The sequence below is a fragment of the Rhinoderma darwinii genome, chromosome 1 (assembly GCF_050947455.1).
Source record: "Rhinoderma darwinii isolate aRhiDar2 chromosome 1, aRhiDar2.hap1, whole genome shotgun sequence".
Lineage (NCBI taxonomy): Eukaryota > Metazoa > Chordata > Amphibia > Anura > Rhinodermatidae > Rhinoderma > Rhinoderma darwinii.
In genome coordinates this window covers 621,355,077-621,382,306 of record NC_134687.1, presented here as the reverse complement: position 1 = coordinate 621,382,306, position 27,230 = coordinate 621,355,077, and the positions used below count along the sequence as shown (strand labels likewise).

The following is a 27,230-nucleotide window of genomic DNA, read 5'->3' as shown; positions in this document are numbered from 1 at the left end:
CTGTGGTGGCGCTGCAGGGAAACTGAACACTTACTGCCAGGTTTCCCCACAGATCACAGCTGATCACAGACCTCGCTCCATTAAAATACACTTGCACTTCCAGCCGAGCGTGCAACTTTATGGTAGCGTTTGGAGAAATAACTTAACAGAGACAAGTGTATGACCTCCCTATTATGTGAATATTTTAGATTTTTGTCTTCTTTCTGTTTTCAGGAGGACAGCGAGGACTCGGATAATCAGGATTGTTACGCATTTAGCAGAGCCGAGCAGGGCAGACTCGAATTTGCTTCCATGTTTGACACCATCCACGCCAACGACCAATATACAGAGAAAAGCGACGTCCTCCTGGAGCTGCAGCGCATACACAGAACTATACTGACAGCGTGGGCGGTTGGCGTGTCTATGGGTAATGTGGCAGAGACGGGCACCTTGTTGCGCTACACAGTCGGCTGCCTCACTCACTTTCTGGCCATACTGCAAAGTCCCAAATGCCCAATGATCAGAGCAGATAAGTCTTCCAGAAAGAAAACTAGAGGTAACCCCTGGACATCTTATATCTCTATCTTTCACCAGTGTCTTACCGTGTTATATTGGGACGCGGCTCCACGGCAGACTATTGGACACGTGATAAAACTGACCGCAGAGTCCGTCAAGCTGATCCTTCTCCAGCACCAGCGGCTTTACTCAAAGAGTCTACTGGAAAGCTTCTACTTGTTAAAGATGGTGTCCCAGAACTTGAATGCAATTTATACTGTAAGGTTTGAGTCTTTCTCCGTGGCACCAACAATGGACGACGTGGCGTATCTTGACTTTCTGAAGACTCCTGTGTTCGAAGCAGTCAAGCAACCGATCCAGGGCTCGTCTCTTCACTGCGTTATTAAGGAACCCCCGAGTTCAGGAATTAACACTATGAAGTCAGTCAAAAGGTACATTGTGAAAACGGCGGGTCGATAGCTTTGATGTAATATGAGAGGTTTCCCTTTACAAGATAGTAGGTATTATATGGGATGAGAGGCCACGTTTCCCAACAGTCTTGTCTCTTTGGGATCCCGTGTCCTTGAAATGACATCATACACTTTTACATGGGGTGGTTTTGGGATTAGTAATAGTATTCCGTTCATACTCTGGGTGGTTGAGCAATAAATATCAAATATCTTTGGCGAAGAAGGGGTTAATATTGGTATAAATTATACATGGTGGTTATGGGTTAATATTTAATATCTCTGGAGGTCTATGGTGCTTTAGTGGTTAACATGTAACCATTTATTGTCATGATTTTGTGATATAATATTATATTGGTTAGGATGGTGCAGGGGTTTCTGGGGGTCTCGGGCAGGAAAGTGTAGCTATAATTTATTTAGATTTAATAAGTAAGTGCAGAATTATTATAAAAGTCGGGGCATATTATTATTATAATTTTTTTTTATATAAAGAGCTGCAATACCACTGCTTTCCTTCACACATCCATAGTGTAACATGATAGAATTCTGTCTTCCTGTAGCTGCCACTAGGGGGAGCTCACTGCATAGGCAGTTTTACAGGTCTCAGCTCAATAATAAATTCATATGCTGAGCTCCCCTAGTGGTGGTAGAAAGAATTTCAGTTTTCAACTGGATTTTTTTCACAAAATGCTCGCAAAAAAACCCTCTAAGTGTACCCCTGAACTGGCCGTATAAGATCAGGCTCCATAGAGGTGGTTTTGTGAGATAACTGCACATATTTCCCCGGTAGAGACTGGCATTAGTCATCATTCAGATGACGTTAACCCTATATATATGAAATAGGAAGGGTTCTCCCACTCAGAATAGCCTCACTGTCACATTAATGAACGCAGCTCCAGGCTCCCCCGTTGTTGATGCTGCTTTTCCTCACTATAATTGTGACCGTTCCCTAATAAGCTTTTTATCACTATTGGTTTAGTTTTCCGTAGTTTATAATCGTTCTATCCTTTTCTTCATAGAAATCAGCTCTTCATACGCTGATTTCCAGATTAGGGGCTTGTGCTTACTCACAGCAGCTAATATGAACAGGCAGATCTGCAGTGTAAAGCATGGGGAAGAGACAGCAGTGATGAGACAATAGGTGGATTTCAGTCTCTAGAAATGATGCTTGTCATGGGCTTTTCTTTACTACTTATCTAAGAATATAGGAGCATGGGGTATGTTGGTGTAGAACTAGGCAGATATGCCATTTAATTATATCGGACAACTCGAGGAGAGCGGTGAATTAAAGGGGTATTCCCATCTTATAAAGTGATGGCATATTGATAGGATCTTTGATATGGGGTGGTCTGACCTCTGGGGCCCCTTTTGATCCTGAGAATCATGGGGCCACAACACGGGTTTAGAGCTACGTCCTCTTCAAAGTTTCCCCTGCACAGCGGCGCCCTCTTTACAGCTGGTGGCCAGGGATGCCGCTGTGCAGGGAAAAACATTGAAGGGGACAGAGCTAAATCAGCGCTGCGGCCCCTTCATTCTCCGGATCGGTGGAGGTCCCAGAGATCCTAAAAATTCGCCATCACTTTATGAGATAGGAATAACCCTTTAACCCCTGAAGGCCTAGTGATGAGGCAGACACAGTAGCGATGACCACGCCATTGCCCACGGGAGGACATCTGTGATCGAAAGCTGGCCTCCTGCGGCAACCACCGAGATCGGTAATAACTCAGATCTCGGCCATTTTACCCTATAGATGGTGCCTTTTTACCTCCCCATCGGTTAAACATGACAGCCAGCGGGATAAGAAAGACCACCATGGCTGCATATGTAGTTGCCTATCTAGCCGTGCATTACACATAGCCTAATAGGTACCTGTCAATTTTTTTATAAGAAAATCTGCCGGCGTGCTTCGTTAAGGGTTAATGTTTCCTGTACTGTAATAAATGGGTGACTTCTGTGTTGCAGGGTGGCTGCGCTGTGGCGTCTCTTGTACAATCAGACCCTTTGGTACCAGACACGATTAAGGAAGAACATTTCTCTCCATCAATCCATGCAGTCGTCTCCCGAGGTCCAAAGTGAAGAAGAAGCCATTGGGTTTCTATTGTGTCATATACAGGCCGAGCTTCAGAGCGGGGGAGAATATTGGGCCGGGAGCTTACGTCTTCTTCCTGTCACTGGTAGTGTATACGATGCTCATGAGGGTCATGCTCATATGGCTGCCATGACGTGTTCCCACAAGGGCGGACACCAGCCTCCCTGCCTTCTGAATGTCAAATCTGCTTAGTCAGGCTGGATTCAATTTCTCCTACCAAAGTGCTGTATTGCCATTCAGGAGCCTGGGAAAAGCTGGATTACCCTTGTGCGAGCATAAAGGTTTTTTTTGTTGTTGACTGTAATATTGATGATCCTTAGGATAGGCTATCGATATCTGATCATTGGGTATATCACTCCAGGCACCTTCCCTGATCAGCTGCTTGAAGGGTCCGCTGCACTTGCTGGGGCACAGCGCCCTACATGTGGTTGCGGTGGTGCCTGGTACTGCAGCTCACAGCTGAATGGGACTGAGCTGCAGTACCAGGTACTGCCATAACCATATGTACGGCGCTGTGCCTGGTAAGCAAGCAGCTGATTGGAGTCAGATCCCTACCAATCAGATATTGATGTCCTATCCTAAGGATATCAGGCAAGAAAAACTGGACAGAGGCAGCACTTCGAAAAGTAACAGCTTTTTATTCACCCGTGCGACGTTTGTCCAACAGGACCTTTCTCAAGCATAAAACACACACAAGTCATAGGTATATAAAGGCTCACAGAGTCAAATATTAATCAAACAGTGATCAAGACAACAAACCGTACAGATCTAACGCCATACTGTAAAAGATGCAATCTAAAAACACCAGCATGGAATAGAGGTGATAATGCATACGTATATAAAAATGGTTAAGGGACTGGTCTAGCAATAGGCAGTCCAAATCTCCGAAGTGTAATTAATGATATAATAACTCACCCCGTTTGTATAATAAAATGATTGCAGATAATCATCTACAGAAACCGGATGGACAAACTCCTCATGGATTCCGGCGTCCATGTGTTCATACTGCGCATGTCACATGGGTGGGAGGAGAAAAAAATCACAAAAAACAATACATCGCGAAATCACGCGAGATTGTGTGCAATAATTCCCGCACATGCGCAGTAGGTCATTCACCGCACGGCGGCCATCTTGGCAAATTGTACTAGATCTATTCCGCGCATGCGCAGTGAATAACTCACTATGCGGCGGCCATCTTTAAAGCTGGAAAGAGATCGATCTAAAAGAGAAAGGTCTTGTAGATTACTATGGGGCAAAGCATTACCAGACTGGGATGACCTAAAAGGTTCCATTATTGCTGCAAAAAATATGCGGAGGGGATCAATATGTACAACTATAGTCATAATCCTAATATAAAATCAGGATACATACTGTGATGTGTGAACAGCCAAAGCAGTGCAACCTTACTAGTGAAAAAACGTTTTATTGTATCCCTTATCCATTTATTTCTACAAACACTCCCAATATGATTGATGATATATGAATATATGATGTTGACGCCAGGCTAATATTGATCAATGTCTCCTGATATACTACCCCCATAACAAGAGCCAAATGTCAATATCCAACAATGCATTTAATAAAGGATGCCATGGATGTGAACTACTAGAGCAGCAATATAAGGACTCCGAAAGACAGAGGAGACCGTCCAATCCGTAAATAGAATCTGCAAATGACAAAAATGGGAAATATATAAATATTTAAAAAAAATCGCAAATATTGCAGTAAACATATCGTCGTGTGTGTGTGTGTGTGTGTGTTCAGATTCATATACAGAAATCGACAACGTGTGAAGACCATACAGGGCACATCAGAGGAACAGAAGATCACAATCTATGTATCCATCAATTGATGACTGCGCCGACTTTGAAGTCAACATTAAGCCCTTGCGGATATAGGGAATCTAATCTGTGGATCCACTCAAGTTCCCTACGTTTGAGTCTAGGGACTATCGCCACCCCTCCGATGTATAGGTATGTGGTCAATGATCCAAAATCTCAGATCACTGACCAAATGTCCCGCCGAGACAAAATGTGCTGACATCGGGAGATCAAGCTTTTTCGTTCTGATAGTGGATCTGTGTTAGTTTATACGTGCGCAACATTCTTGTGTGGTTTCCCCCACATATATCAGTTTACAGGGACACTGTAGTACATATATATAACATGGGATGACGCACAGGTCAAAAAATGTTTGATGTGAAAGACCTTGCCATTTGTCGGATGAACAATCGTATTGCCCTTTTCCATGATGTTGCCATTAATGCAATTAAAACATGGAAAACATCCTCATTTTTTGGGGGCCAGGGTTGAGTGCTCTCAAGGATTTATCTGGTGATGTGTCCCTGAATATCAAGCCAGCCGATAAAGGTGGAGCCTTGGTCGTCATGGACACATCACTATACCTTGATGAAATTAAAAGTCAAGTCAATGATGTCAATGTGTATGAAAAGGTGTCTGGTGATCCTAACTTTAGGATCCAACGTAGGATTGCATACATCCTTCAAAATGCATTATCTGTGGGGATCATTGACAAGGATTTGTTCCTTGTCGTGACACACCCCGTCACCCCTGCGATTTATTGTCTTCCTAAAATACACAAATGTCTGCATAAACCACCGGGATGCCCCATTGTATCAGGGAGGGACTCCATCTTTAATCCCATAGCAGTGTTTCTTGATAAAACACTTAGGGGTTATGCCATTTCTGCTACATCATACATCCAGGATACCATAAATTTTATAGTGAAGTTATCACACATATCCCTGACTGGTGACATCATTTTGACGTATGTAGCCTTTACACTTCCATTAACCACGATAGGGGACTTAGTCTAGTAAGGGAAGCCTTGGGTGGGTCAGCGTATTCAAGAGCAGGCACACATTTTTTTGATGGACTTATTGGAGGTGGTGCTTACAGAGAATTATTTTCTGTTTGCCGACTTCTTTTACATTCAAAGGAGGGGGACCGCCATGGGCTCCAATGTGGCTCCCACATACGCCAACATTTTCATGGCGGCCCTCGAGGAACGCCACGTCTGTGTCCCACCACTTCAGCCATGTACTGAGGTGGTGGCGATACATAGACGATGTGTTCGTTATCTGGATTGGCACGATACTACAGCTTGAGGAGTTTTTTTGGGTTCCTCAACTCCATTGATGAGGATATCAAATTCACAGTCCTCATTTACATTGGGTGACAAATTAGTCACTGATCTATACCATAAGACCACTGATCGCAACAGTTGCGATACGACAGCCAACATCCTCGCTGGATGGTGGAGTCTTTACCTCTTAGCCAAATGTTAAGAGTTAAACGTATTGTAGCAGAACCTCAACATCTCACACTACGTTTAGATGATCTGAGCGATAAATTCGCTCAGCGTAGATACCCACTAGCCCTCCTACAAACAAAGAGGGACCAGGTTGATACTGTCACAAGGGAAAAGTTACTGACATCTCGCAATAAAATATCTTCAAATAGAGTAGCTTTTGCTTCTACATATTCTGTAATCAGCTATAGGATCTCCAACATTATACGCCACGAGTGGAATATACTTAGGAATTTGTCTGTTGCTGTTCCTGAATTTGGTAGTCGCCCGATGATGGCCTTTAGGCGTCAAAAGAATTTACGGGACCAACTTGTACATGCGTACGTGGGATCTTTACAAAAAAATTGGGATGTTTTCCATGTTTGAATTGCATTAATTGCAACATCATGGAAAAGGGCAATACGATTGTTCATCCGACAAATGGCAAGGTCTTTCACATCAAACATTTTTTGACCTGTGCGTCATCCCATGTTATATATATGTACTACAGTGTCCCTGTAAACTGATATATGTGGGGGAAACCACACAAGAATGTTGCGCACGTATAAACTAACACAGATCCACTATCAGAAAGAAAAAGCTTGATCTCCCGATGTCCGCACATTTTGTCTCGGCGGGACATTTGGTCAGTGATCTAAGATTTTGGATCATTGACCACATACCTATACATCGGAGGGGTGGCGATAGTCCCTAGACTCAAACGTAGGGAACTTGAGTGGATCCACAGATTAGATTCCCTATATCCGCAAGGGCTTAATGTTGACTTCAAAGTCGGCGCAGTCATCAATTGATGGATACATAGATTGTGATTTTCTGTTCCTCTGATGTGCCCTGTATGGTCTTCACACGTTGTCGATTTCTGTATATGAATCTGAACACACACACACACACACACACACACACACACACACCGACGATATGTTTACTGCAATTTATGGGAATTTTTAAATATTTATATATTTCCCATTTTTGTCATTTGCAGATTCTATTTACGGATTGGACGGTCTCCTCTGTCTTTCGGAGTCCTTATATTGCTGCTCTAGTAGTTCACATCCATGGCATCCTTTATTAAATGCATTGTTGGATATTGACATTTGGCTCTTGTTATGGGGGTAGTATATCAGGAGACATTGATCAATATTAGCCTGGCGTCAACATCATATATTCATATATCATCAATCATATTGGGAGTGTTTGTAGAAATAAATGGATAAGGGATACAATAAAACGTTTTTTCACTAGTAAGGTTGCACTGCTTTGGCTGTTCACACATCACAGTATGTATCCTGATTTTATATTAGGATTATGACTATAGTTGTACATATTGATCCCCTCCGCATATTTTTTGCAGCAATAATGGAACCTTTTAGGTCATCCCAGTCTGGTAATGCTTTGCCCCATAGTAATCTACAAGACCTTTCTCTTTTAGATCGATCTCTTTCCAGCTTTAAAGATGGCCGCCGCATAGTGAGTTATTCACTGCGCATGCGCGGAATAGATCTAGTACAATTTGCCAAGATGGCCGCCGTGCGGTGAATGACCTACTGCGCATGTGCGGGAATTATTGCACACAATCTCGCGTGATTTCGCGATGTATTGTTTTTTGTGATTTTTTTCTCCTCCCACCCATGTGACATGCGCAGTATGAACACATGGACGCCGGAATCCATGAGGAGTTTGTCCATCCGGTTTCTGTAGATGATTATCTGCAATCATTTTATTATACAAACGGGGTGAGTTATTATATCATTAATTACACTTCGGAGATTTGGACTGCCTATTGCTAGACCAGTCCCTTAACCATTTTTATATACGTATGCATTATCACCTCTATTCCATGCTGGTGTTTTTAGATTGCATCTTTTACAGTATGGCGTTAGATTTATACGGTTTGTTGTCTTGATCACTGTTTGATTAATATTTGACTCTGTGAGCCTTTATATACCTATGACTTGTGTGTTTTATGCTTGAGAAAGGTCCTGTTGGACAAACGTCGCACGGGTGAATAAAAAGCTGTTACTTTTGGAAGTGCTGCCTCTGTCCGTATTTTCTTGCCTGATATCGAGGACCGTGGACCAGGTCCAATTGAGGCGTGCACCCAGTTGCAGTCCAGTGCGGTGGAATCTCTTTGTGTTGCGATCCTAAGGATTGACCTTTGGTATTGCAGTCCCGTAAAACCTCTGTAAAACGGTTCTCTGGTACATTTTTTATTGATCACCTATCCTTAGGATAGGTCGTCAATATCAGATCGGTGGGGGTCTGACTCCAGGCACCCCCACCAATAGGCTGACTGAAGGGGCCGCAATCTCTTCATTGTTTACCAGGCAAAGCGCTGTACACTATTGTAGCAGCGGTGCCTGTAATTGCCCTTCTGGTCCCATTCAAGTGAATAGGATCGGGCTGCAGAAAAGTGGAATCCCGGGCACAGACGTTACGGCGCTGTGTCTGGTAAACTATGGAGAGATCGCGGCGTTTGTAAGTCATCTGATTGGTGGGGGTGCTGGGAGTCGGACACCCACCGATCTGACATTGATGACCATCAATATGAAAGTCCTGGAGAACCTCTTTAACCGCTTGGTTTGTCTGTATGAAGTGTGTCGATAAATATATGCCCAATACACATGCGGCTGTATGCCTATACTGTGCCATGTGTCTACCATTGCCTTCCTTTGTAAAATATTTCAAAATCCCATCCACGTGTAGTTGAAAAAAATCAGCGCAGAATTGAAGTCCCGCTGGACATCCCTTCTGTCACAGATTAACCCTGCAATGCTTAGAGTGAAATCTGTAGCCGAATCCGCAACACAATCCTCATGTAACAAATGTATATTTGGCCATGGTTTTGTTGCTTTTTTTTCGGCACAAGTTTTTCAAATTACAGCACAAAATGCTGCAATTACTATAATTGTGTGATAACGCTGTGTGTTTTTGCTGCATTTTTGTTAAAGGCTATGTACGCCTTCGAAAGCTTTTTATTTTTTATAAAACATCAGTGTGTTTGGTGCAACTTTCTAATTATTTAAAAAAAATAAATGATTTTTACTTTTTGAGATACAGCTGCTTTCTATCCTGTATACAGAGCAGCTGTATCTAGAGCTGAAAACGTTATCCGTCGGGTCAGCGGGACTGACGGGTTCAGTGAAAGCCGGTCGATCAGTCTGTTACCGATCACTTCTAAATACATATCTTAGATGTGATCGGTAACAGGTGGACAGGTGCCCCGGTAGGGGACAGTATATGGATGTGTTTCCTGTTAGGGGACCGGATGATCGCTGATGTGTAATGAAGAGTCCTGACCCTATTGGTAAAACCAACAATCCCAGGTTTTAATAATATTTATTGTAATTTTTTTTTCTTGTATATTCTAATTCTCCTTAACCTATGTGTTACCTGCATTTTATCTTATATTAGGAGAAGAATATTTCTTGTTGGGATCTTACAAAGAGTCAGTAGAGTTCTGGAGAAAGGAATTAGTGGCGGTCACCGCTCGAGGTAAATGTCCCTGTGTCCTCATTGTCACAGACAGGACATTTTCTGGAATCGGTTAGTGGGTAATTTCACGATAAAGTCTGGTTTTAGTTTTTCCAGAAACATCGCCCCTCTCATCCATGGGATGTGTCTGGTATTGCAGCTCAGCTCCAATCCCTTAAATTCTGCAATATGTACCGGTTATCTGAATTGCTGTCTTAGCCTGCAGAAGCGATAAAAAAGGACACAGTAATGTAGTATTCATGGACATGTTCGACAAGTCTTGAGGTGCCCACACACATTAGCGGTTTATTCCGCTCTCTCCATTGAAAACACATGTACATTCAGCCCAACCATTCACATGTATGGGGGAGTTGTAAGGGATGGCTGTCAGACAGACAAACATCCCAACAGCTATAGTAAGTGTATGGGCAAAACATCTATCATAGTGGACATGTCAAAGAGGGTCTCAGTGGGGGTCCATGAGCTTGGTCCCCTCCAGTTCCCACTGAATTCAATGGTGCAGGAGCAAAAGAATTAAAGGTAAAGAGTAACTATGATTCTAGGAACTCCGGCTCCCTGAATTGTGGTCGGGCTGGGAAATACGGCCGACATACCATCCGTATCTCACGGAATCAACACCGCCGTGTGAATCCAACCTAAGTCTGTGATGAGGCGTTAAATGTAGAGACTAGATCTGTGCCTACCTGACACATGGCTTCTAGTGAAGCGTCTGGATCTCTGACTTATCATCAGATTGCAGCGTCTTTATGGAATTTCTTTATGGTTCCTGTTTCTAGGAGGAAGGAGAAGTGGGATACTCCAGACCCGTTATTACCTGGCACTACTCTACTGTCACCTCTATCACTACAATCTTAATGATGCCCAGGGCATGTGCGACCAGCTGGTGAGAGAGCTGCTTATCCGATCTCGTCTGATACCCGACACAGAGCCGAGTATTCAGGGGGAGATCTCTACAGGTCAGTCTGTATCTATCATATTTCACATATTCTGAGGCTGGCAGGAATATTTCCTTGGACTAGCCCTAATGGTGGCCACATCGGAGTCCGCCAAAGTACCCCCGTTATAAGGACTTTGGCTACTTTCTACATAAATGAAATCACACTTAGCAGTTAATACCTAATATCTCTGGTGGTCTAATAGGATGAAGTGGTTAATATTGGTATACATTATATATGGCGGCCCATAGTGTATATATATTATCAAATTTTTCTGGAAGTTTTAGATTGGTTTAGTGTTTTACACCTAATATATGTTTAGTATTCTATTGTTAAGGATGGTGAAGGGGTTAATAAGGGTGGTCTCGGGCAGGAAAGTGTACCTATAATTTAATTTTAATCTTAATATCTTCAAATCGCCTTCTCAAATACAGTAGATGAGACATTTCTGTCTCTCCTCTGCTTCCACTAGGGGGAGCTCACTGCATAGAGATTTATACAACTCCCATTGAACTCAATGATAAATTCATATGCTGTGAGCTCCCCCTGGTGGCAGAAATAAGTTAAGCATTTCACTCAATGTTTTCTTCTGAACTGCTTGGAGGGATGAGGGATTTTTTAGGATATTATATAGGGTTTTATATCTAGCTTTTTTTTTGCAGATAATCTGTACATGTTTGGCTCTCATCTATACATATGTCTGTTCCTTTCTCTCCGCAGCAAATCCTCTGACTGGGCACAGAGTGTTGGAGCTGGTGCACCCAGATGCAGCGCTTGCTGTGGTCCGATCTATGGGCAGATTCATGGCGGCATATTTCACTAACCAGCTGCTGTATGTGTTTCCTCCACACAATGTCTGTATATTGGCTCCTCTTCATGCCTCTACAGGTAATGCTACATGTTCTGTTCTAGTTCGTACAAGCAGTGTATATTGTTATAGCCGGGGAAGGCAGCGGCCAGCCACCTGTCTCCCATGCAGCATTACATACCGCCCATTCAAGCGCATAGCCGTCCATGTAATACACGGACACACCATGTCCGCCAGAGCGAGAGCGACTCTTACGGCCCAATTCTGTAACATAGAAGGGGGTCCCAATCAAGAAATCCCCCTTTATGACATCCAGATGACCTAATAGGTCATACCGGCAGTGCTTCTCCTAATAGGACGACCCCCTTAAAGTTACAAACCCCATCTTCTCCTGGCTTGCTATGCAATGCAGTATGTACTATGTATGGTTGCCCCATTGTAGTTGCCAGACATGTAAGATGGGCTCCTACTCCGGTTTAGTTGCTTTTCTACATCATATTCTGTATTATTGCCATAGATCATAGACTTTTTTTTTTTTTTTTTACTACGTTGTTTTGACACCTTTTTGTCTAAATATTGCAATTGTTCGGGAATCCCAGAAAGGGAAGATATCCGCAAGATGTGCTGAAAATTTGACATCTAGAAACCTCGTATCAGATGGACAACTTAAAGGGATTGTCTGGCAAAGACAACCTCTCTCCACATGCCCTATAAACATAAGGAAGTCATAGAGGGTGTCGCCCACTTGGGACCTCCCTCTAGGAGCAGGAGAGGATAGCCGCTCCATTTGACAAAATCAGCGGTTTGTCGGGGGTATGAGAGGCCGGACCTGCAGCAATCAACTGATCGCCATAGTGGCTTCAATCTGAGAAGGAGTTGCCTCTGTGAGACACTAAACATAGAAATCAAGGAAGGGAAAATATTTGCCTTACTGTCGTTTGGCAAGACTTTTTGACAAAAGCTGCCCATACACATTTTATATGATTTTAATGATACCAACAAAATAATAAGTTGGCAATGTTGAGTTGTCCTTTGTTTCCCTGGAGATAAGTGGTGCCTGGTAGATGCTTATGCCCTATCAAATTAATATGCATGCCCTTTTGAATGTACATGTTTATGGAGGGTTTGGTAACCTAGCTGTCCAATGTATACGGCAGCCTATAGTCTCTCCATTTCTGCCTGTTCGCATTCATCTTTGCCTGGAGAATGGTTAAAGGCCAGGGCTATGTTAGCCAGGATTTAGCAATCACCACTGTAGAAAAGTTTAACCCCTTAAGGACGCAGCCTAGTTTTGGCCTTAAGGCTCAGAGCCCATTTTTCAAATCTGACATATTTCACTTTATGTGGTAATAACGTCGGAATGCTTAAACCTATCCAAGCGATTCTGAGATTGTTTTCTCGTGACACATTGGGCTTCATGTTCGTGGTAAAATTTGGTCGATATATTCAGTGTTTATTGGTGAAAATTTGCAAAATTTAGAGAAAATTTATAAAAAATTGCATTTTTCAGAATTTAAATGCATCTGCTTGAAAAACAGACGGATATACCACCCAAAATAGTCACTAGTTCACATTTCCCATATGTCTACTTTAGATTGGCATCGTTTTTTGAACATTCTTTTATTTTTCTTGGACGTTACAAGGCTTAGAACTTAAACAGCAGTTTCTCATATTTTTAAGAAAATTTCAAAAGCCTTTTTTTGAAGGTACCTGTTCAGTTCTGAAGTGGCTTTGAGGGGCCTATGTATTAGAAACCCTGATAAAACACCCCATTTTAAAAACTAGACCCCTCAAAGTATTCAAAACAGCATTTAGAAAGTTTTTTAACCCTTCAGGCATTTCACAGGAATTAAAGCAAAGTGGAGGTGAAATTTGCAAATTTCATTTTTCTTGCTGAATTTCAATTTTATTCATTTTTTTTTCTGTAACACAGAAGGTTTTACCAGAGAAACACTACTAAATATGTATTGTCCAGATCTGCAGTTTTTAGAAATGTCCCACATGTGGCCCTACTGCGCTCGTGGACTAAAACACAAGCCCTAGAAGCAAAGAAGCACCTAGTGCATTTTGAGTCCTCTTTTTTTATTAGAATATATTTTAGGCAGCATGCCAGGTTTGAAGAGGTGTTGAGGTGCCAAAACAGTAGGAATCCACCAATAGTGACCCCATTTTGGAAACTACACCCCTCAAGGAATTCATTTAGGGTTGTTGTTACCATTTTGACCGCACAGTTTTTTCACAGCACGTATTTGAATTGGGCTGTGAAATTAAAAAAATGTCATTTTTTCCAATAAAATGTCATTTGTGATCAAAATTTCTTATTTTCACAAGGAACAAAATACTCAATTTTGTTGCCCAATTTGTCCTTAGTGCGGCAATACCCCATTTGTGGTGATAAACTGCCGTTTGGGCCCATGGGAGGGCTCAGAAGGAAAGGAGCGCTATATGTTTGTTGGAGTCCAGATTTTGTTGGATTGGTTTTCGGGTGCCATGTCGCATTTGCAGAGCCTCAGAGGTATCAAAGCAATAGAAACCCACCAAAAGTGACCCCATTTTGGAAACTACACCCCTCAAGGAATTCATTTATGGGTAATGTGACCATTTAGACTCCATAGTTTCTTCACAGAACTTATTTGAATTGGGCTGGGAATTAAAAAAAATATATATTTTTTCCAATAATATGTCATTTTAGCTCAAAAATTCTTATTTTCACAAGAAATAAAATACTCCATTTTGTTGCCCAATTTGTCCTGAGTGCGGCAATACCCCATTTGTGGTGATAAACTGCCGTTTGGGCCCATGGGAGGGCTCAGAAGGAAAGGAGCGCTGTGTGTTCTTTGGAGTCCAGATTTTGCTGGATTGGTTTTCGGGTGCCATCTCGCATTTGCAGAGCCCCAGAGGTATCAAAGCAATAGAAACCAACCACAAATGACCCCATTTTGGAAACTACACCCCTCTAGGAATTCATTTATGGGTGTTGTGACCATTTTGACCCCATAGTTTTTTCACAGAACTTATTTGAATTGGGCTGGGAATGAAAACAAAATTATTTTTTTCAAATAATATGTAGTTTTGGCTGAAAATTTCTTATTTTCACAAGAAACAAAATACCCCATTCTGTTGCGCAATTTGTTCTGAGTGCCGCAATACCCCATTTGTGGTGATAAACTGCCGTTTGGGCCCATGGGAGGGCTCAGAAGGAAAGGACCACCATTTGGCCTACTGGGGATTTTCTAGTGCGAAGTTATGTATGCAGAAGCCCCTGAGGTACCAGTACAGTTGAAACCGGCAAGAAGTGACCCCGTTTTAAAAACTACACCCTTAAGGCATTCATCTAGAGGTGTAGTGAGCATTTTGACCGGAGACCTACACCCCATAAACTGTAATGTGGGTTCTCCCGGGTATGGCAATACCCTACATGTGGCTGTTATCAGCTGCCTGGACACACAGCAGGGCCCAGAGGGGAAAGACGAGGGGGGATAAGCTGTGCGGAGTGCATCAGGGTAAGTAAAACTGGGGTAGATTATAAACCAAGGGATGTATGATAAATTTTAAAACACTCTTTCATAAGAGCTCTGGTTATTCGGGACACGTGTCACATTGATATATTGTGTAATCCCTTATCGCCCTCTTATAGCAGACTTTGCACCTCTTTTGACTTTTTCCCTTCTTGCCAGTTTGGGGAACTTCTCCTGGAAAGTGTTGCCCTGGTACGATGCGTGTGGCCCCGCTTCCAGAAGTACTGGGTGCCCCCCCTTCTTGGTCCCTAAAGATTAGGTTCTTGATAATCACCTCTTGAAATTCCAGGAAAGTTCCCGTCTGGCCTGCACATCGATGTAGCACGTACGCATTGTACAAAGCCATCTGTATGATGTGCCCGGCCAGCTTCTTATACCACACCGCATAGCGCTGTAGGGCTTCAGGGCTTGATCTTACAAGTCCATCCCTCCCATGTACCTATTGTAGTCCAGGATGCAGTCTGGTTTGGGGGTGGCCTTTCATTAATATATCCTAAACCTGTAGGTATACCCTGATGCACTCTCGCAGCTTATACATCTTCACGCCATACCTTGCCCTCTTACCCGGCAGGTACTCGCGGAATTGAACCCTCCCTTTAAAATGTACCAGGGACTCATCAATAGAAATACACTTCTCGGGGTGTATGCTTGGGAAAACCGGGCACTGGAACGGTCTAATAGGGGTCTCCATTTATACAAACGGTCAAAACTGGGGTCATCTCGGGGTGGGCACGGCTCATTATCAGTATAATGTAAGAAGCAAAGTATTGCCTCATTTATTTATTTTTTTAGGTTCCAGTTCAGTTCTGAAGTTGCTTTGAGGGGCCCATATATTAGAAACCCCTATCAAACACCCCATTTTATAAACTAGACCCCTCAAAGTATTCACAACAGCATGTAGAAAGTTTATGAACCCTTTAGGTGTTTCACAGAAATTTAGAGCAAAGTAGAGGTGAAATTTACATTTTTTTTTTGTCAGAAAATCCTCTTTATACCATTTTTTTTATAACACAAAAGGATTTACCCGAGAAACGCAACTCAATACTTATTGCCCAGATTCTGCAGTTTTGAGAAATATCCCACATGTGGCCCTAGTGCGGTAATGGACTGAAGCACCGGCCTCCGAAGCAAAGGAGCGCCTAGTGGATTTTGAGGCCTCTTTTTTATTAGGCACCATGTCCGGTTTGAAGAGGTCTTGTGGTGCCAAAATATTGGGAACCCCCCAAAAGTGACCCCAATTTGGAAACTAGACCCCTTGAGGAATCCATTGCAGTTTTCTTGGGGTGCATGCGGCTTTTTGATCAGTTTTTATTATATTTTTCGGTGGCGTCGTGACTAAAAAACAGCAATTCTACTATTGTTTTTTTATTCTTTTTTTTTTTTACAGCGTTCACCGTGCGCTATAAATGACATATTCACTTTATTCTGCGGGGCGATACGATTACGGCGATACCAGATGTTTATAGGTTTTTATTATGTCTTATGGCGTTTGCACAATAAAATATGTTTTGTAAACAATCATTCACTTTTTGTGTTACCTTATTCTAAGAGCCATAACGTTTTTATTTTTCAATCAATAAAGCCGTGCGAGGACTTATTTTTTGCGTAACGAACTGCAGTTTCGATCAGTACCATTTTTAGGTACATGCGACTTTTTGATCTCTTTTTATTCCATTTTTTAGGAGGTGAAGTGACCAAACAATTGTGATTGTGGTACGGTTTATTATTATTTTATTTTACGGCGTTCATCGTGCGGGATAAATAACGAAATAGTTTTGTAGTTCAGGCCGTTACGGACGCGGCGATACCAATTATGTATAGTTTATTTGTTTATATATTTTTATTAATAATAAAGGACTGATCAGGGAAAAAGGGGGATTTTTACTTTTATTACTTTTAAATCTTTTATTTTCTTATTTTTACACATCTTTTTTTAACTTTTTTTTAACTTTATTACTTTGTCCCACTAGGGGACTTGAGGGCAGGAGGCCCTGATCGCTATTCTAATACACTGCACTACATGCGTAGTGCAGTGCATTAGAACTGTCAGCTACTCACTGACAGCAAGCATAGTGGGTCCTGACGTTGTCAGGACCCACTAGGCTTCCGTCTATGGCATAGCCGGACGCCATTGTTTGGTGTCCGGTTGCCATAGTCACCATCGCCGGCCGCTATCGCGTAGCGGGCCGGCGATGGCAGCTTAACCCCTAAAAAGCCGCGATCTCTATAGAACGCGGCTTTTAAGGGGTTAATCAGCGGGGACACAGCGATCGGTCCCCGCTGTAGGAGCTGTGACAGCTGCTGAACAAGACAGCAGCGTCACAGCTCCTGTATGTGTCGGGAGGACGGCCGAAACGGCCGTTACTCCCGAGACGTACTATTACGTCATGGAGCGCGAACGATACAGCTGCCATGACGTAATAGTACGTCAAGGAGCGGGAAGGGGTTAACACAGTCCACTTTTCCTAAATTTTCTATTTTAGATGCTCTAAAGGTGCAGGTAAAGGAACATACAAAATTAATACTTGGGGCTTCTTTAGATTGGGATATGAGACGAAAGAAAAAGGAGACAATCATAGCAAGACTTACTATTCTATTGTTAAAGAAAAATCGCCTGCTTTGGACAATCACTACTTGTTAGAAGGTCTCTTGACAAAAAGCTTATCACAAAGTGTCTTCCTGCTGGGAACCCCGGTGATTAACTGTGATCTGTGAGGAAACCTGTCAGTAACTGTTCTATTTCCCTGCAGCTCCACCACAGGAGAAATGAAGTATTACACAGTGTCTATTCATATCAATGTGTTGTTTGTGTAATACAGGGCAGGTCAGGTCCTCCAGAGAGGGAGACACTCTTTATAACCACTATGGCCATGAGATGAGGATCCTGAACAGAGGACCCCCTCTATTACCTCAGAATTCCTTAATAGGGTGTATGACAATGGGTCTTCTAAATTGAACATCCCCTATAAGGTCCTGCCCTACACATTTCACAATTGCACAAGATTACATCTCATTTTATTAAGTGCATATGTATTCTAAAAGGGGGACATCCCCTATTCAGTATAGGGACGTAAGAGTAGAGTATCTCCCTTTATGATGTCCATATAGGATGGGGTGCTGAGGGGAATAATCCTACTGAAGTGTGGACTACCTTTGTGTCTCCCATAGATCAGCTTCCTCGGGTGGTTCCTCTACAGCACGGTATAGTTGCCAGCCTGGTCAGAGATCAGAATCTTTCCAGTGTGTGGACGGTGGAGTATACTCTGGACCTGCTCCTCGTTGGTGGCCTAATATCAGAAGCTGCGTGGATGGCAAACAAGCTGGGAGATTGGAAAATGTCCGTTTCAATGTCGGTGGCTTATAACGGCCTCAGGAGCAATATGGCGGATGAGTAGGTTCACCTTCCACATTGTAGCGTCATCCACTTTCATGGTGCCGGTTCTGCCTTTATAATTTATTGTCTGTCCTTTGCTTTATTTCAGACAGAAAGGAGAATTTCCAGCGATGCCGCTGTGTCTGGCTCCTGCCCACGTATTCCAGGAGAAGCTGCAGTCCTTCCTAGGACACCCACCCAATCCACAAGCCATAAATAAGGGTCCTACCGATCCAAAGCAATTCACTGGTAATTATGTCCGATTGTGTCATGTGATGTTCAAAGATTTCCCCAATGTGTAGGACGATGCATTATAAGTTACTCATATGGGATATTATAGGGGTTGGGGGGCAGGGTAGAACCTGCCAGGCAGCTGTAGTGACCGATTTAATATTCCTGGGGTCCTCCGAGCTGGAGATGTGAGAAAAAAAGAAAAACAATACAATCCTCCTCCCAGGAGAGGTGTAACAAAATCTGTACTAGGCTCCCACCTTCCTTGTGCCATTTATGATGCTGAGGTCTTCCCAAACTGCAGTGGGGTCTTTGAGCACCCTAAGGCAGCAGGGACCGCATGTGACTGCACCCCAGCCTTAACCCCTTGCGGACCAGAATTTTTTATTTAGCCTTTTTGCGTTCGAACGGACATAATTTTATTTTTTGTGTTCTGTATCTGTATGAAGTTTTATTTTTTGCGAGACGTGTCTTTACTTAATTTGTGTGCCATTTTTTGGTACATATACATTAGCGTTTAATTTATTTATTACGTTTTATTATGGCAAAAATGCGGGGGAAAAAAGCAGTTCTGTAGTTAATTATTTTTTTGTTTTATTTACAGCATACACCAATCATTATAAATGTTATAACTTTATTGTACAGGGTGTTACCGTCGCGAGGATACAAAATATGTGTATTTTTTTTATGTTTTGCGACTTTGATTTAATAAAGTTTATTTTTTTTTAAACTTTTATTGTTTTTGATTTTTGAACTATAATGTATTGGCGTATACCTATGGTGTATACTGCTGTCTGCCCACACGAGGTATGACACCAGATCGCATCACCGTAATTTCCCGTGACGCGATGAAAGGTGGGTCCGCCCCCAGACTCTCCCTTTATCTGCTTCTCTTAGCATTGATTCAAAGGTAGATCAGAGATGTCTCTGATCTCCGCCATTTGAGCGGGGCTGCGGTGGTGTATTAGAGCCGCTGCCCCCCTCCTGGTCACACGGGCGCAATACCAGTTCAATCAGCATGATGACTATGCTCGTCAAGATGTGGCTACTGCCTGACGCTCATGAGTATAATGAAAAGTTACACAATTTTCTAATCTATTTCTGTATCAATTTCTCACTGTTTCCAAGATCTCTGCTTGCTGTCACTAGGAACTTTCATGGTTTACTTTCAAGAGATAAAAATGCGTCCTGGTCATGTGATGTGCACCTGTGTGTTCGGCTCATTACGGCTGGACACCGCTCTGGTAACTGTACTGTAACGAGCCGTGCACCTGTGTGTCCGTCACCTGACCAGGATGGATTTGTATCCCTTGGGAGTAAACCATGACCGTTTCTAGTGAATGACAGCAAGCAGAGATCTTAAAAGCACGAGGACTTGATGCAGAAAGTATGTTGGAAAATTGCATACTTTTTTAATATATTTATTTGCTGAAGCCGTAAGGCCCCATGCACACAACCGTGCCCGCAATCACGGCCCGCAATTGCGGGCACGGCCGGCCTCCGACTGACCGCTGCATTTTCGGCCCGTGCTCACATACAAAGTATGGGAGCACGGCCCGCAAAATGCAAAAGAACGGACATGTTCCATAATTCCCGGAACATTTCCACGGCACGGATACCCCTCCCCAAAAAAATTATTAATACAAGTTAATCCATAAATCCCATGTAATCCAAATGCTACCAATAAATACGACGACATCGTGTCCCGCATAAAACAAGCCCTCGTATGGCTACATGACTGAAAAATACAAAGGTTATGGTTCTCTGAATGTGGCGGCACAAAAACAAATTATTTAATGGAAAAAACGTTTTTATTGTGCCAAAGCAGTAAAACATAAAAACCTATACGTAGTTTGTATCGAGTCTTAGAATAAAAGGAATTGGGGCCTGTTCACATCAGCGTTGGTTTTTCGTTCCGGGGTTCCGTCTGAGGTTTCCGTCGGGTGAACTCCGCAACGGAAAATCAAATTGAAACCACAGCTTCCGTTTCCGTCACCATTGATATCAATGATGACGGAAACGGAAGCTGTGGTTTCAGTTTGACTTTCCGTTGCGGGGTTCACCCGACGGAAACCTCTGACGGAAACTTCGGAACGGAAAGCCAACGCTGATGTGAACAGGCCCTAAGTTATTTACGCGGCATGGTGAACAGCATAGATTTAAAACCCAAATTCCCACCATAAAAACGTAATAAAAGTTAATCAATAAGTTATATGCGCTACAAAATGGTGTCGTTGATAGATAAAACTCATCCAGCAAAAAACAAGCCCTCATATGGCTTTGTCGATGGAAAAATAAAGTTTTGGCTCTCTGAATGTGGTGATGCAAAAACGAAAAAATTCCTGCATGCCTTTATGCCAAAATAGGCTTCGTACTTAAGGGGTTAACTTGATTGCTGAAGACTTGAAATGCTCACCGTAAAACATCATCCCAGTGAACTGCATGTAACTCTATTGGAGAGCATATCTCCAATGTGTCTCCATGGTAACAGACTAAAAACAAACCGTGTGTAGTCTGATCCTGCAATCATACTCCCTGCCATCTGTCTCCTACTTCATACTAACATACATGTGGTAGCAAAAGTAGGGTACGTATAGATGACAATATGACTGCAGAATCAGACTACACAGAGTTTGTAGTCTGTTACCATGGAGACATGTAGGTCTCCATTCAACCTGTAGCCATAAAACGCTAGGACATTTTTAATGGAGACAATTTGAAAAAAAAAATATCATTTTTAGATTTATTGGAGCAATAAAAAAGTAATTGCAATATCAGGGATTATGGCTCACTCCTGCATATGGATATCGCAATGTATAGATGTCTTCTTTAACTGTAATGTCCTGGAACGTGAGGGGTATGGGTAGTCCGCAGAAGCGAGTTATACTGTATAGCCACATCCGTAGAGTTAACCCTCATATATTGTGCCTCCAGGAGACTCACTTAATACCTGCCAAAATGAGAACAGTGACCCGACCGTGGGTTCAGTGGTCTGGCCACTCTTGTCATACTTCATATTCAAGAGGTGTTTCAATCCTGGTGCACAAATCCGTGAGGTGGGAGGCCATCCATACCAAAGTTGATAGTGAAGGCAGATATGTGTTTGTGTATGCCCTCATAGAAAATGTTCCCTATGTAATACTGGGCATGTGCATCCCCCCGCCCGCATCTATGCAAATTTTACATACGGCTGCTGCCTTTGCCGCAACTTATCCGACCGCTAAAGTACTGGGAATCGACTTCCGGCGCTGGCGATGCAGGACGCGAGTGACTGAGCTCGCGCTCCCGTCCAGCCTGCTTGCTCGCAATAGTCGCTCCGGCGACGACAATGAGCTGTGAAGCCACCAGCCCTGCACACAGAAACATACCCGGTGGTGCCTGTATGGACAGGTACCTCCTCAGAAGTGCGCATAAGCCAGCCATGGAAGATTCAGCCGCGGCCGTGGAAAAGGGAGGTAAGATGGCGGCGCTTCCCGCCACTGCGACCCTGCTATACACACAGGAAGATGAGCTGCAGCACCCTCAGTCCCAGCTTTCAAGCCCTGCAGAGCCCATAGTCTCTTCTAATCCTGCACCTATTGATTATATAGCCCTGGCCCGTGAAGTGGCCAAGCAGATAGCGCCAGACCTGCAAAAGGCACTGGAAAAAACGGTGCAAGATTCCCTGAACTGCGTGCATGCGGAGCTGGCACAAGTCACTTCCAGGACTGATGAATTAGAACAGCGTATGACGCTGCTGGAGGATGAAAATGAGCGTCTGCAATCCAAACTCAGAGGGGTGCTGTCTGTTACTACGCAGCTGGGGGACAAGGTGGAGGATCTGGAAAACCGCTCCAGGAGGAGCAACCTGCGACTGGTGGGGCTGAAAGAAGCGGTGATCCCTTCTGATTTACAGCGACTATGTGAGAGGACATTGCCAGCAGCGTTAGGTCTTCCACGTCCCTGCCGGGTGGAGAGGGCGCACAGAGTGGGGCCGGACCCCAGAAACCTCCCAGCAACAGACCACAGTTCGCTTCGTCCCAGACAAGTAATCTTTAAGCTGTTGGATTACAATGATAAGGTGGCATTTATGAAGGCATTCCGCAGCAGATCGCGTCCTTTGGAAATAATGGGCATGAAAGTGCTACTTTTCGAGGACTATTCTATGGAGGTCGCAAAACGAAGGCGTTCTTTCAGCAAGATCTGTACCGCGCTGTTCCAAGCGAAAATACGTTTTAACCTGCAGTACCCAGCCTTATTACGGGTGTTTCAAGAAAACGGGCGGACCAAGATTTTCACCACACCGAAGGAAGCGGAGGACGCACTTACAGAGCTTTGCAGACACAGACCCCAGCACGAGGAGCGTCACAGTCCAAATCGCAAGTCAAGAGAAGCCAAACGGAATAGACTAGATATGGAGCGAACCTGGGCAGAAGCTTTAATGCCCACACCAGGAAGATCCCGGGGGGGTCGATCCGGAAATGGAGGGGGACTCTCCGAAGCCGCAGAGGCGAACGCGGGACCGCACCCGATCTACGTCTCCTGATTGACGGGCGAAGTTTTCTCAGCACCATTTTATCTGATGTGATGATGGTCATGTGGACGCTGTAGATCAATCGCAGGTTCCGATCGGCTGCAGATAAGTTTGCAGATAATTTTAAAAGTTCTGAGGGCGGCATTTGGCGGTCTTATAAGGCACCTTGTACCGGTCAGCAGCTGACCTAATGTTATAACGTTATAATGTTAAAATGTATGCATTTTGGTATTTCCCCGCATTTTCACTACAGGGGATTAGAGAGTGAGTTAGGGCAGGCTCTGAGATCTCTCCTTGTGGGCGTGCTCGACCGGGAATGATACAATGCCTCCCCTATGCAAAGGATTAGTTATATCTGCAACAGATCGCATATTTGGGGAAGGTTCGGTAGGGGATCTTGGAAAAGGAGGCAGGGAAACCTAGAGGTGAAGCAGTATTCATTTTGACATGTTATGTTATAGTCCAAACGGACTCTAGGATGTTAAACCGATGGTATAAGAATGTATAACTTTTGTACAGGCGGCGAAGGGTTAATGAGGTGGCAAGGGCAGGTGTAGCTTACTCATTGAAGGTGATATGTATGCAGGTCTGGGGGGGAGGGGGAGGGAGGGACGTGTTTTGGCACAACAGAAAAAAGTGAAGTTTCTTACACCAATGGGTATTAAGGGGCTGGTGACCCCTGCCGCAGGTGATTTTTCGTTTTTTTTAGGTAATTGGAGTTTAGTTTTGGTTTCTAAGCCGGGTTTTGGCTACGTTCTTAATGTTTACGCATGGCTTTTGGGAAAAGATGGATCTGACTCCCCGAACCTATCACGACTTTTAGACATTTTAGCTCATCTTATGCACTGCCCAATAACATGAAAATAATCTCATGGAACGTTAAAGGGCTGAGATCCCCACAGAAACGGACCAAACTTTTGCGACACATGAAACGATTGCACCCAGATGTAGCCCTATTACAGGAAACTCACCTTACCGAGCCGGAGTTTAAGTATTTGCAAAAATTCTGGGTGGGCCAGGTTTTTGGCTCGCCGGCAAGGGAGGGTAAGGCGGGAGTTATAATTCTGGTACATAAAAATTTTGCGTTTACGCTGGTGTCCCAGGAGCGTGATAACGAGGGCCGTTGGATCCATCTAGTGGTGGAACATGCAGGGGAAACTATCAGTATTCATAATGTGTATGGCCCAAATACGGTTAACACAGGTTTTTTTGGTCATTTGGAAGCCCAACTCCAGCAGGATCGCACTAGGCTTTTAATTCTAGGGGGAGACCTTAACACTGTAAGGTCCTCCAGGGAAGATAGGAGCGCAGGGACTAGTTCGCAGAGAAATAGGGATAAGATCTTGCCAGACTTTTTAAGACACACTGCCCTAACAGATGCTTGGAGGTGTCTACACCCTGATGCGCGGGAATACACACATTTTTCTCATGTCCATCAGTCATGGTCGCGTATTGATTACTTGCTAGTTAAAGAGGCTCTGTCACCAGATTTTGCAACCCCTATCTGCTATTGCAGCAGATAGGCGCTGCAATGTAGATTACAGTAACGTTTTTATTTTTTAAAAACGAGCATTTTTGGCCAAGTTATGACCATTTTCGTATTTATGCAAATGAGGCTTGCAAAAGTACAACTGGGCGTGTTGAAAAGTAAAAGTCCAAGTGGGCGTGTATTATGTGCGTACATCGGGGCGTGTTTACTACTTTTACTAGCTGGGCGTTGTGTATAGAAGTATCATCCACTTCTCTTCACAACGCCCAGCTTCTGGCAGTGCAGACACAGCCGTGTTCTCCAGAGATCACGCTGTGACGTCACTCACAGGTCCTGCATCGTGTCAGACGAGCGGGGACACATCGGCACCCGAGGCTACAGATGATTCTGCAGCAGCATCGGCGTTTGCAGGTAAGTCGATGTAGCTACTTACCTGCAAATGCTGATGCTGCTGCAGAATCAACTGTAGCCTCTGGTGCCGACACGATGCAGGACCTGTGAGTGACGTCACAGGTCTGCACTGCCAGAAGCTGGGCGTTCTGAAGAGAAGTGGATGACACTTCTCATCAGAAAGCCCAGCTAGTAAAAGAAGTAAACACGCCCCGATGTACACACATAATACACGCCCACTTGGACTTTTACTTTTCAACACGCCCAGTTGTACTTTTGCAAGCCTCATTTGCATAAATACGAAAATGGTCATAACTTGGCCAAAAATGCTCGTTTTTGAAAAATAAAAACGTTACTGTAATCTACATTGCAGCGCCGATCTGCTGCAATAGCAGATAGGGGTTGCAAAATCTGGTGACAGAGCCTCTTTAATGATGCATTATCTTGACGATTATGTGAAGCGGCGATTGAGGATCTCGTTATTTCGGACCATGCCCCGGTTACCATTACTTTGGCCGACACAGTAGCTAGGGAAACTGATTTTATTTGGAGGTTCCCCGCCTTTCTGGCAAAGGATGAGGGCTTTCTACAGAAGCTTAAGGGGTGGTGGATGGAATTTGATGGGGATAATGCATCACATCGCTCGGACCCGTCATTGTATTGGCGTACAGCCAAAGCGGTAATACGAGGGAAAATCATGCAATATATGTCTAATCTTAAACGCAGGACTACCGAAGGGTACAAGGCAGCGAGCGACCAATTACGGTGTGCATACACAGCATTTCTACACTCTCCATCAATGCCTTTGGGGGAGAAATGGAGGGAAGCTAAGCGGCAATTTGATCAGTGGTTAGACAAAAGAGAAAGTATTTATCGGTCCCAATTTGATGCAGATCTAATGCGTTTCGGCAATAAAGCGGGCAAATTATTAGCGCGACTAGCGAAGGGGAGGTTTGCACCGTCACACATTTCAACACTTAATGACTCTAATGGAAATCCTACATCAGACCCCAAAAAAATGAACACTATATTAAGTAAATACTATCAAGCCCTTTACTCAGACACGCCCATAGACCCCCAAAAAGGTAGGGAATTTTTGGAGAAGGTAAAGCTGCCAGGGCTCACTCAGGAGCAGAACGGTCACTTGAGCGCAGAGATTACCTTAGAGGAAATCCAGAGCACCATTAAGACCTTATCTAACGGAAAGGCCCTGGGTCCAGATGGATTCACAGGAGAGTTTTTAAATCTCTGAGAGAAGAAATCAGCCCTACCTTGGTGGCATATTATAATATCTTACTAAAGACCGGTGCTCTCCCAGCAGAGGCCAAAATAGCGCATATAAAGGCGTTACCCAAGAAGGGGAAGAATCCTCTTGACCCGGGGTCGTACCGTCCTATATCGCTGATAGATCAAGACCAGAAATTACTCACACAAGTTTTGGCCAATCGTCTGGCTACGTATCTACCCATACTGGTGGGAAAATCCCAAGTAGGATTTGTAAAGGGCAGGTCGGCAGTGACTAATTTACGCAAAGTGTTGACGGTGCTAGAAACAGTCAGGCACGATCCCCAGCCAGGTACCCGGCCGGCACTTTTAGCGCTAGACGCAGAGAAAGCTTTTGATAAAATACAGTGGGAATGGCTGGGGATGGTGCTAGACAAAATGAATGTCCAGGGAGCCTTCCAGGTCTTCTTGAAGGGTGTCTACAATAATCCACAGGCCCGCGTTCACTCCTCAGGATTTCTGTCGGATCCCTTTCAATTGCATAAAGGAACCCGGCAGGGATGTCTCCTGTCGCCCCTGTTATTCAATCTAGCACTGGAACCTATGGCTAGATTCCTGGAGGAATCTGATATGTTCAGAGGTATTCAGGTAGGGTCTCTGGCAGTTAAGTTAGCCCTGTTTGCTGATGACGTTATACTTTTTATGTCAAATCCTCAAGAGCATTTAACGCTGGTTTTTCACTTTTTACAGGAATTTGGGCAATGCTCGGAATATAAAGTCAACCTAGCTAAAAGCGAACTGCTGGAGTTGGGCAAGCCATTGCCTAAGACCTTTTGGCAATCCTTGGGATGTGGGATATCCCCGGTTGAACACTGCATTACTTATCTGGGCATCAAG

General features: G+C 43.8%; 1 protein-coding gene across 5 annotated transcripts in view; it reads left to right on the top strand.

Moving 5' to 3' along the window:
• Positions 1 to 27,230, top strand: part of CPLANE1 (ciliogenesis and planar polarity effector complex subunit 1) — a 92,572-nt gene that overhangs the window by 13,565 nt on the left and 51,777 nt on the right. For all 5 annotated transcript variants that reach the window (XM_075842070.1, XM_075842079.1, XM_075842052.1 and 2 more), the window contains exons 12-18: positions 214 to 926; positions 2,904 to 3,115; positions 9,772 to 9,852; positions 10,629 to 10,808; positions 11,508 to 11,675; positions 18,282 to 18,504; positions 18,596 to 18,735. In XM_075842070.1, the coding sequence (XP_075698185.1) occupies positions 214 to 926; positions 2,904 to 3,115; positions 9,772 to 9,852; positions 10,629 to 10,808; positions 11,508 to 11,675; positions 18,282 to 18,504; positions 18,596 to 18,735 (1,717 nt within the window). The remainder of the gene's footprint in view (positions 1 to 213; positions 927 to 2,903; positions 3,116 to 9,771; positions 9,853 to 10,628; positions 10,809 to 11,507; positions 11,676 to 18,281; positions 18,505 to 18,595; positions 18,736 to 27,230) is intronic.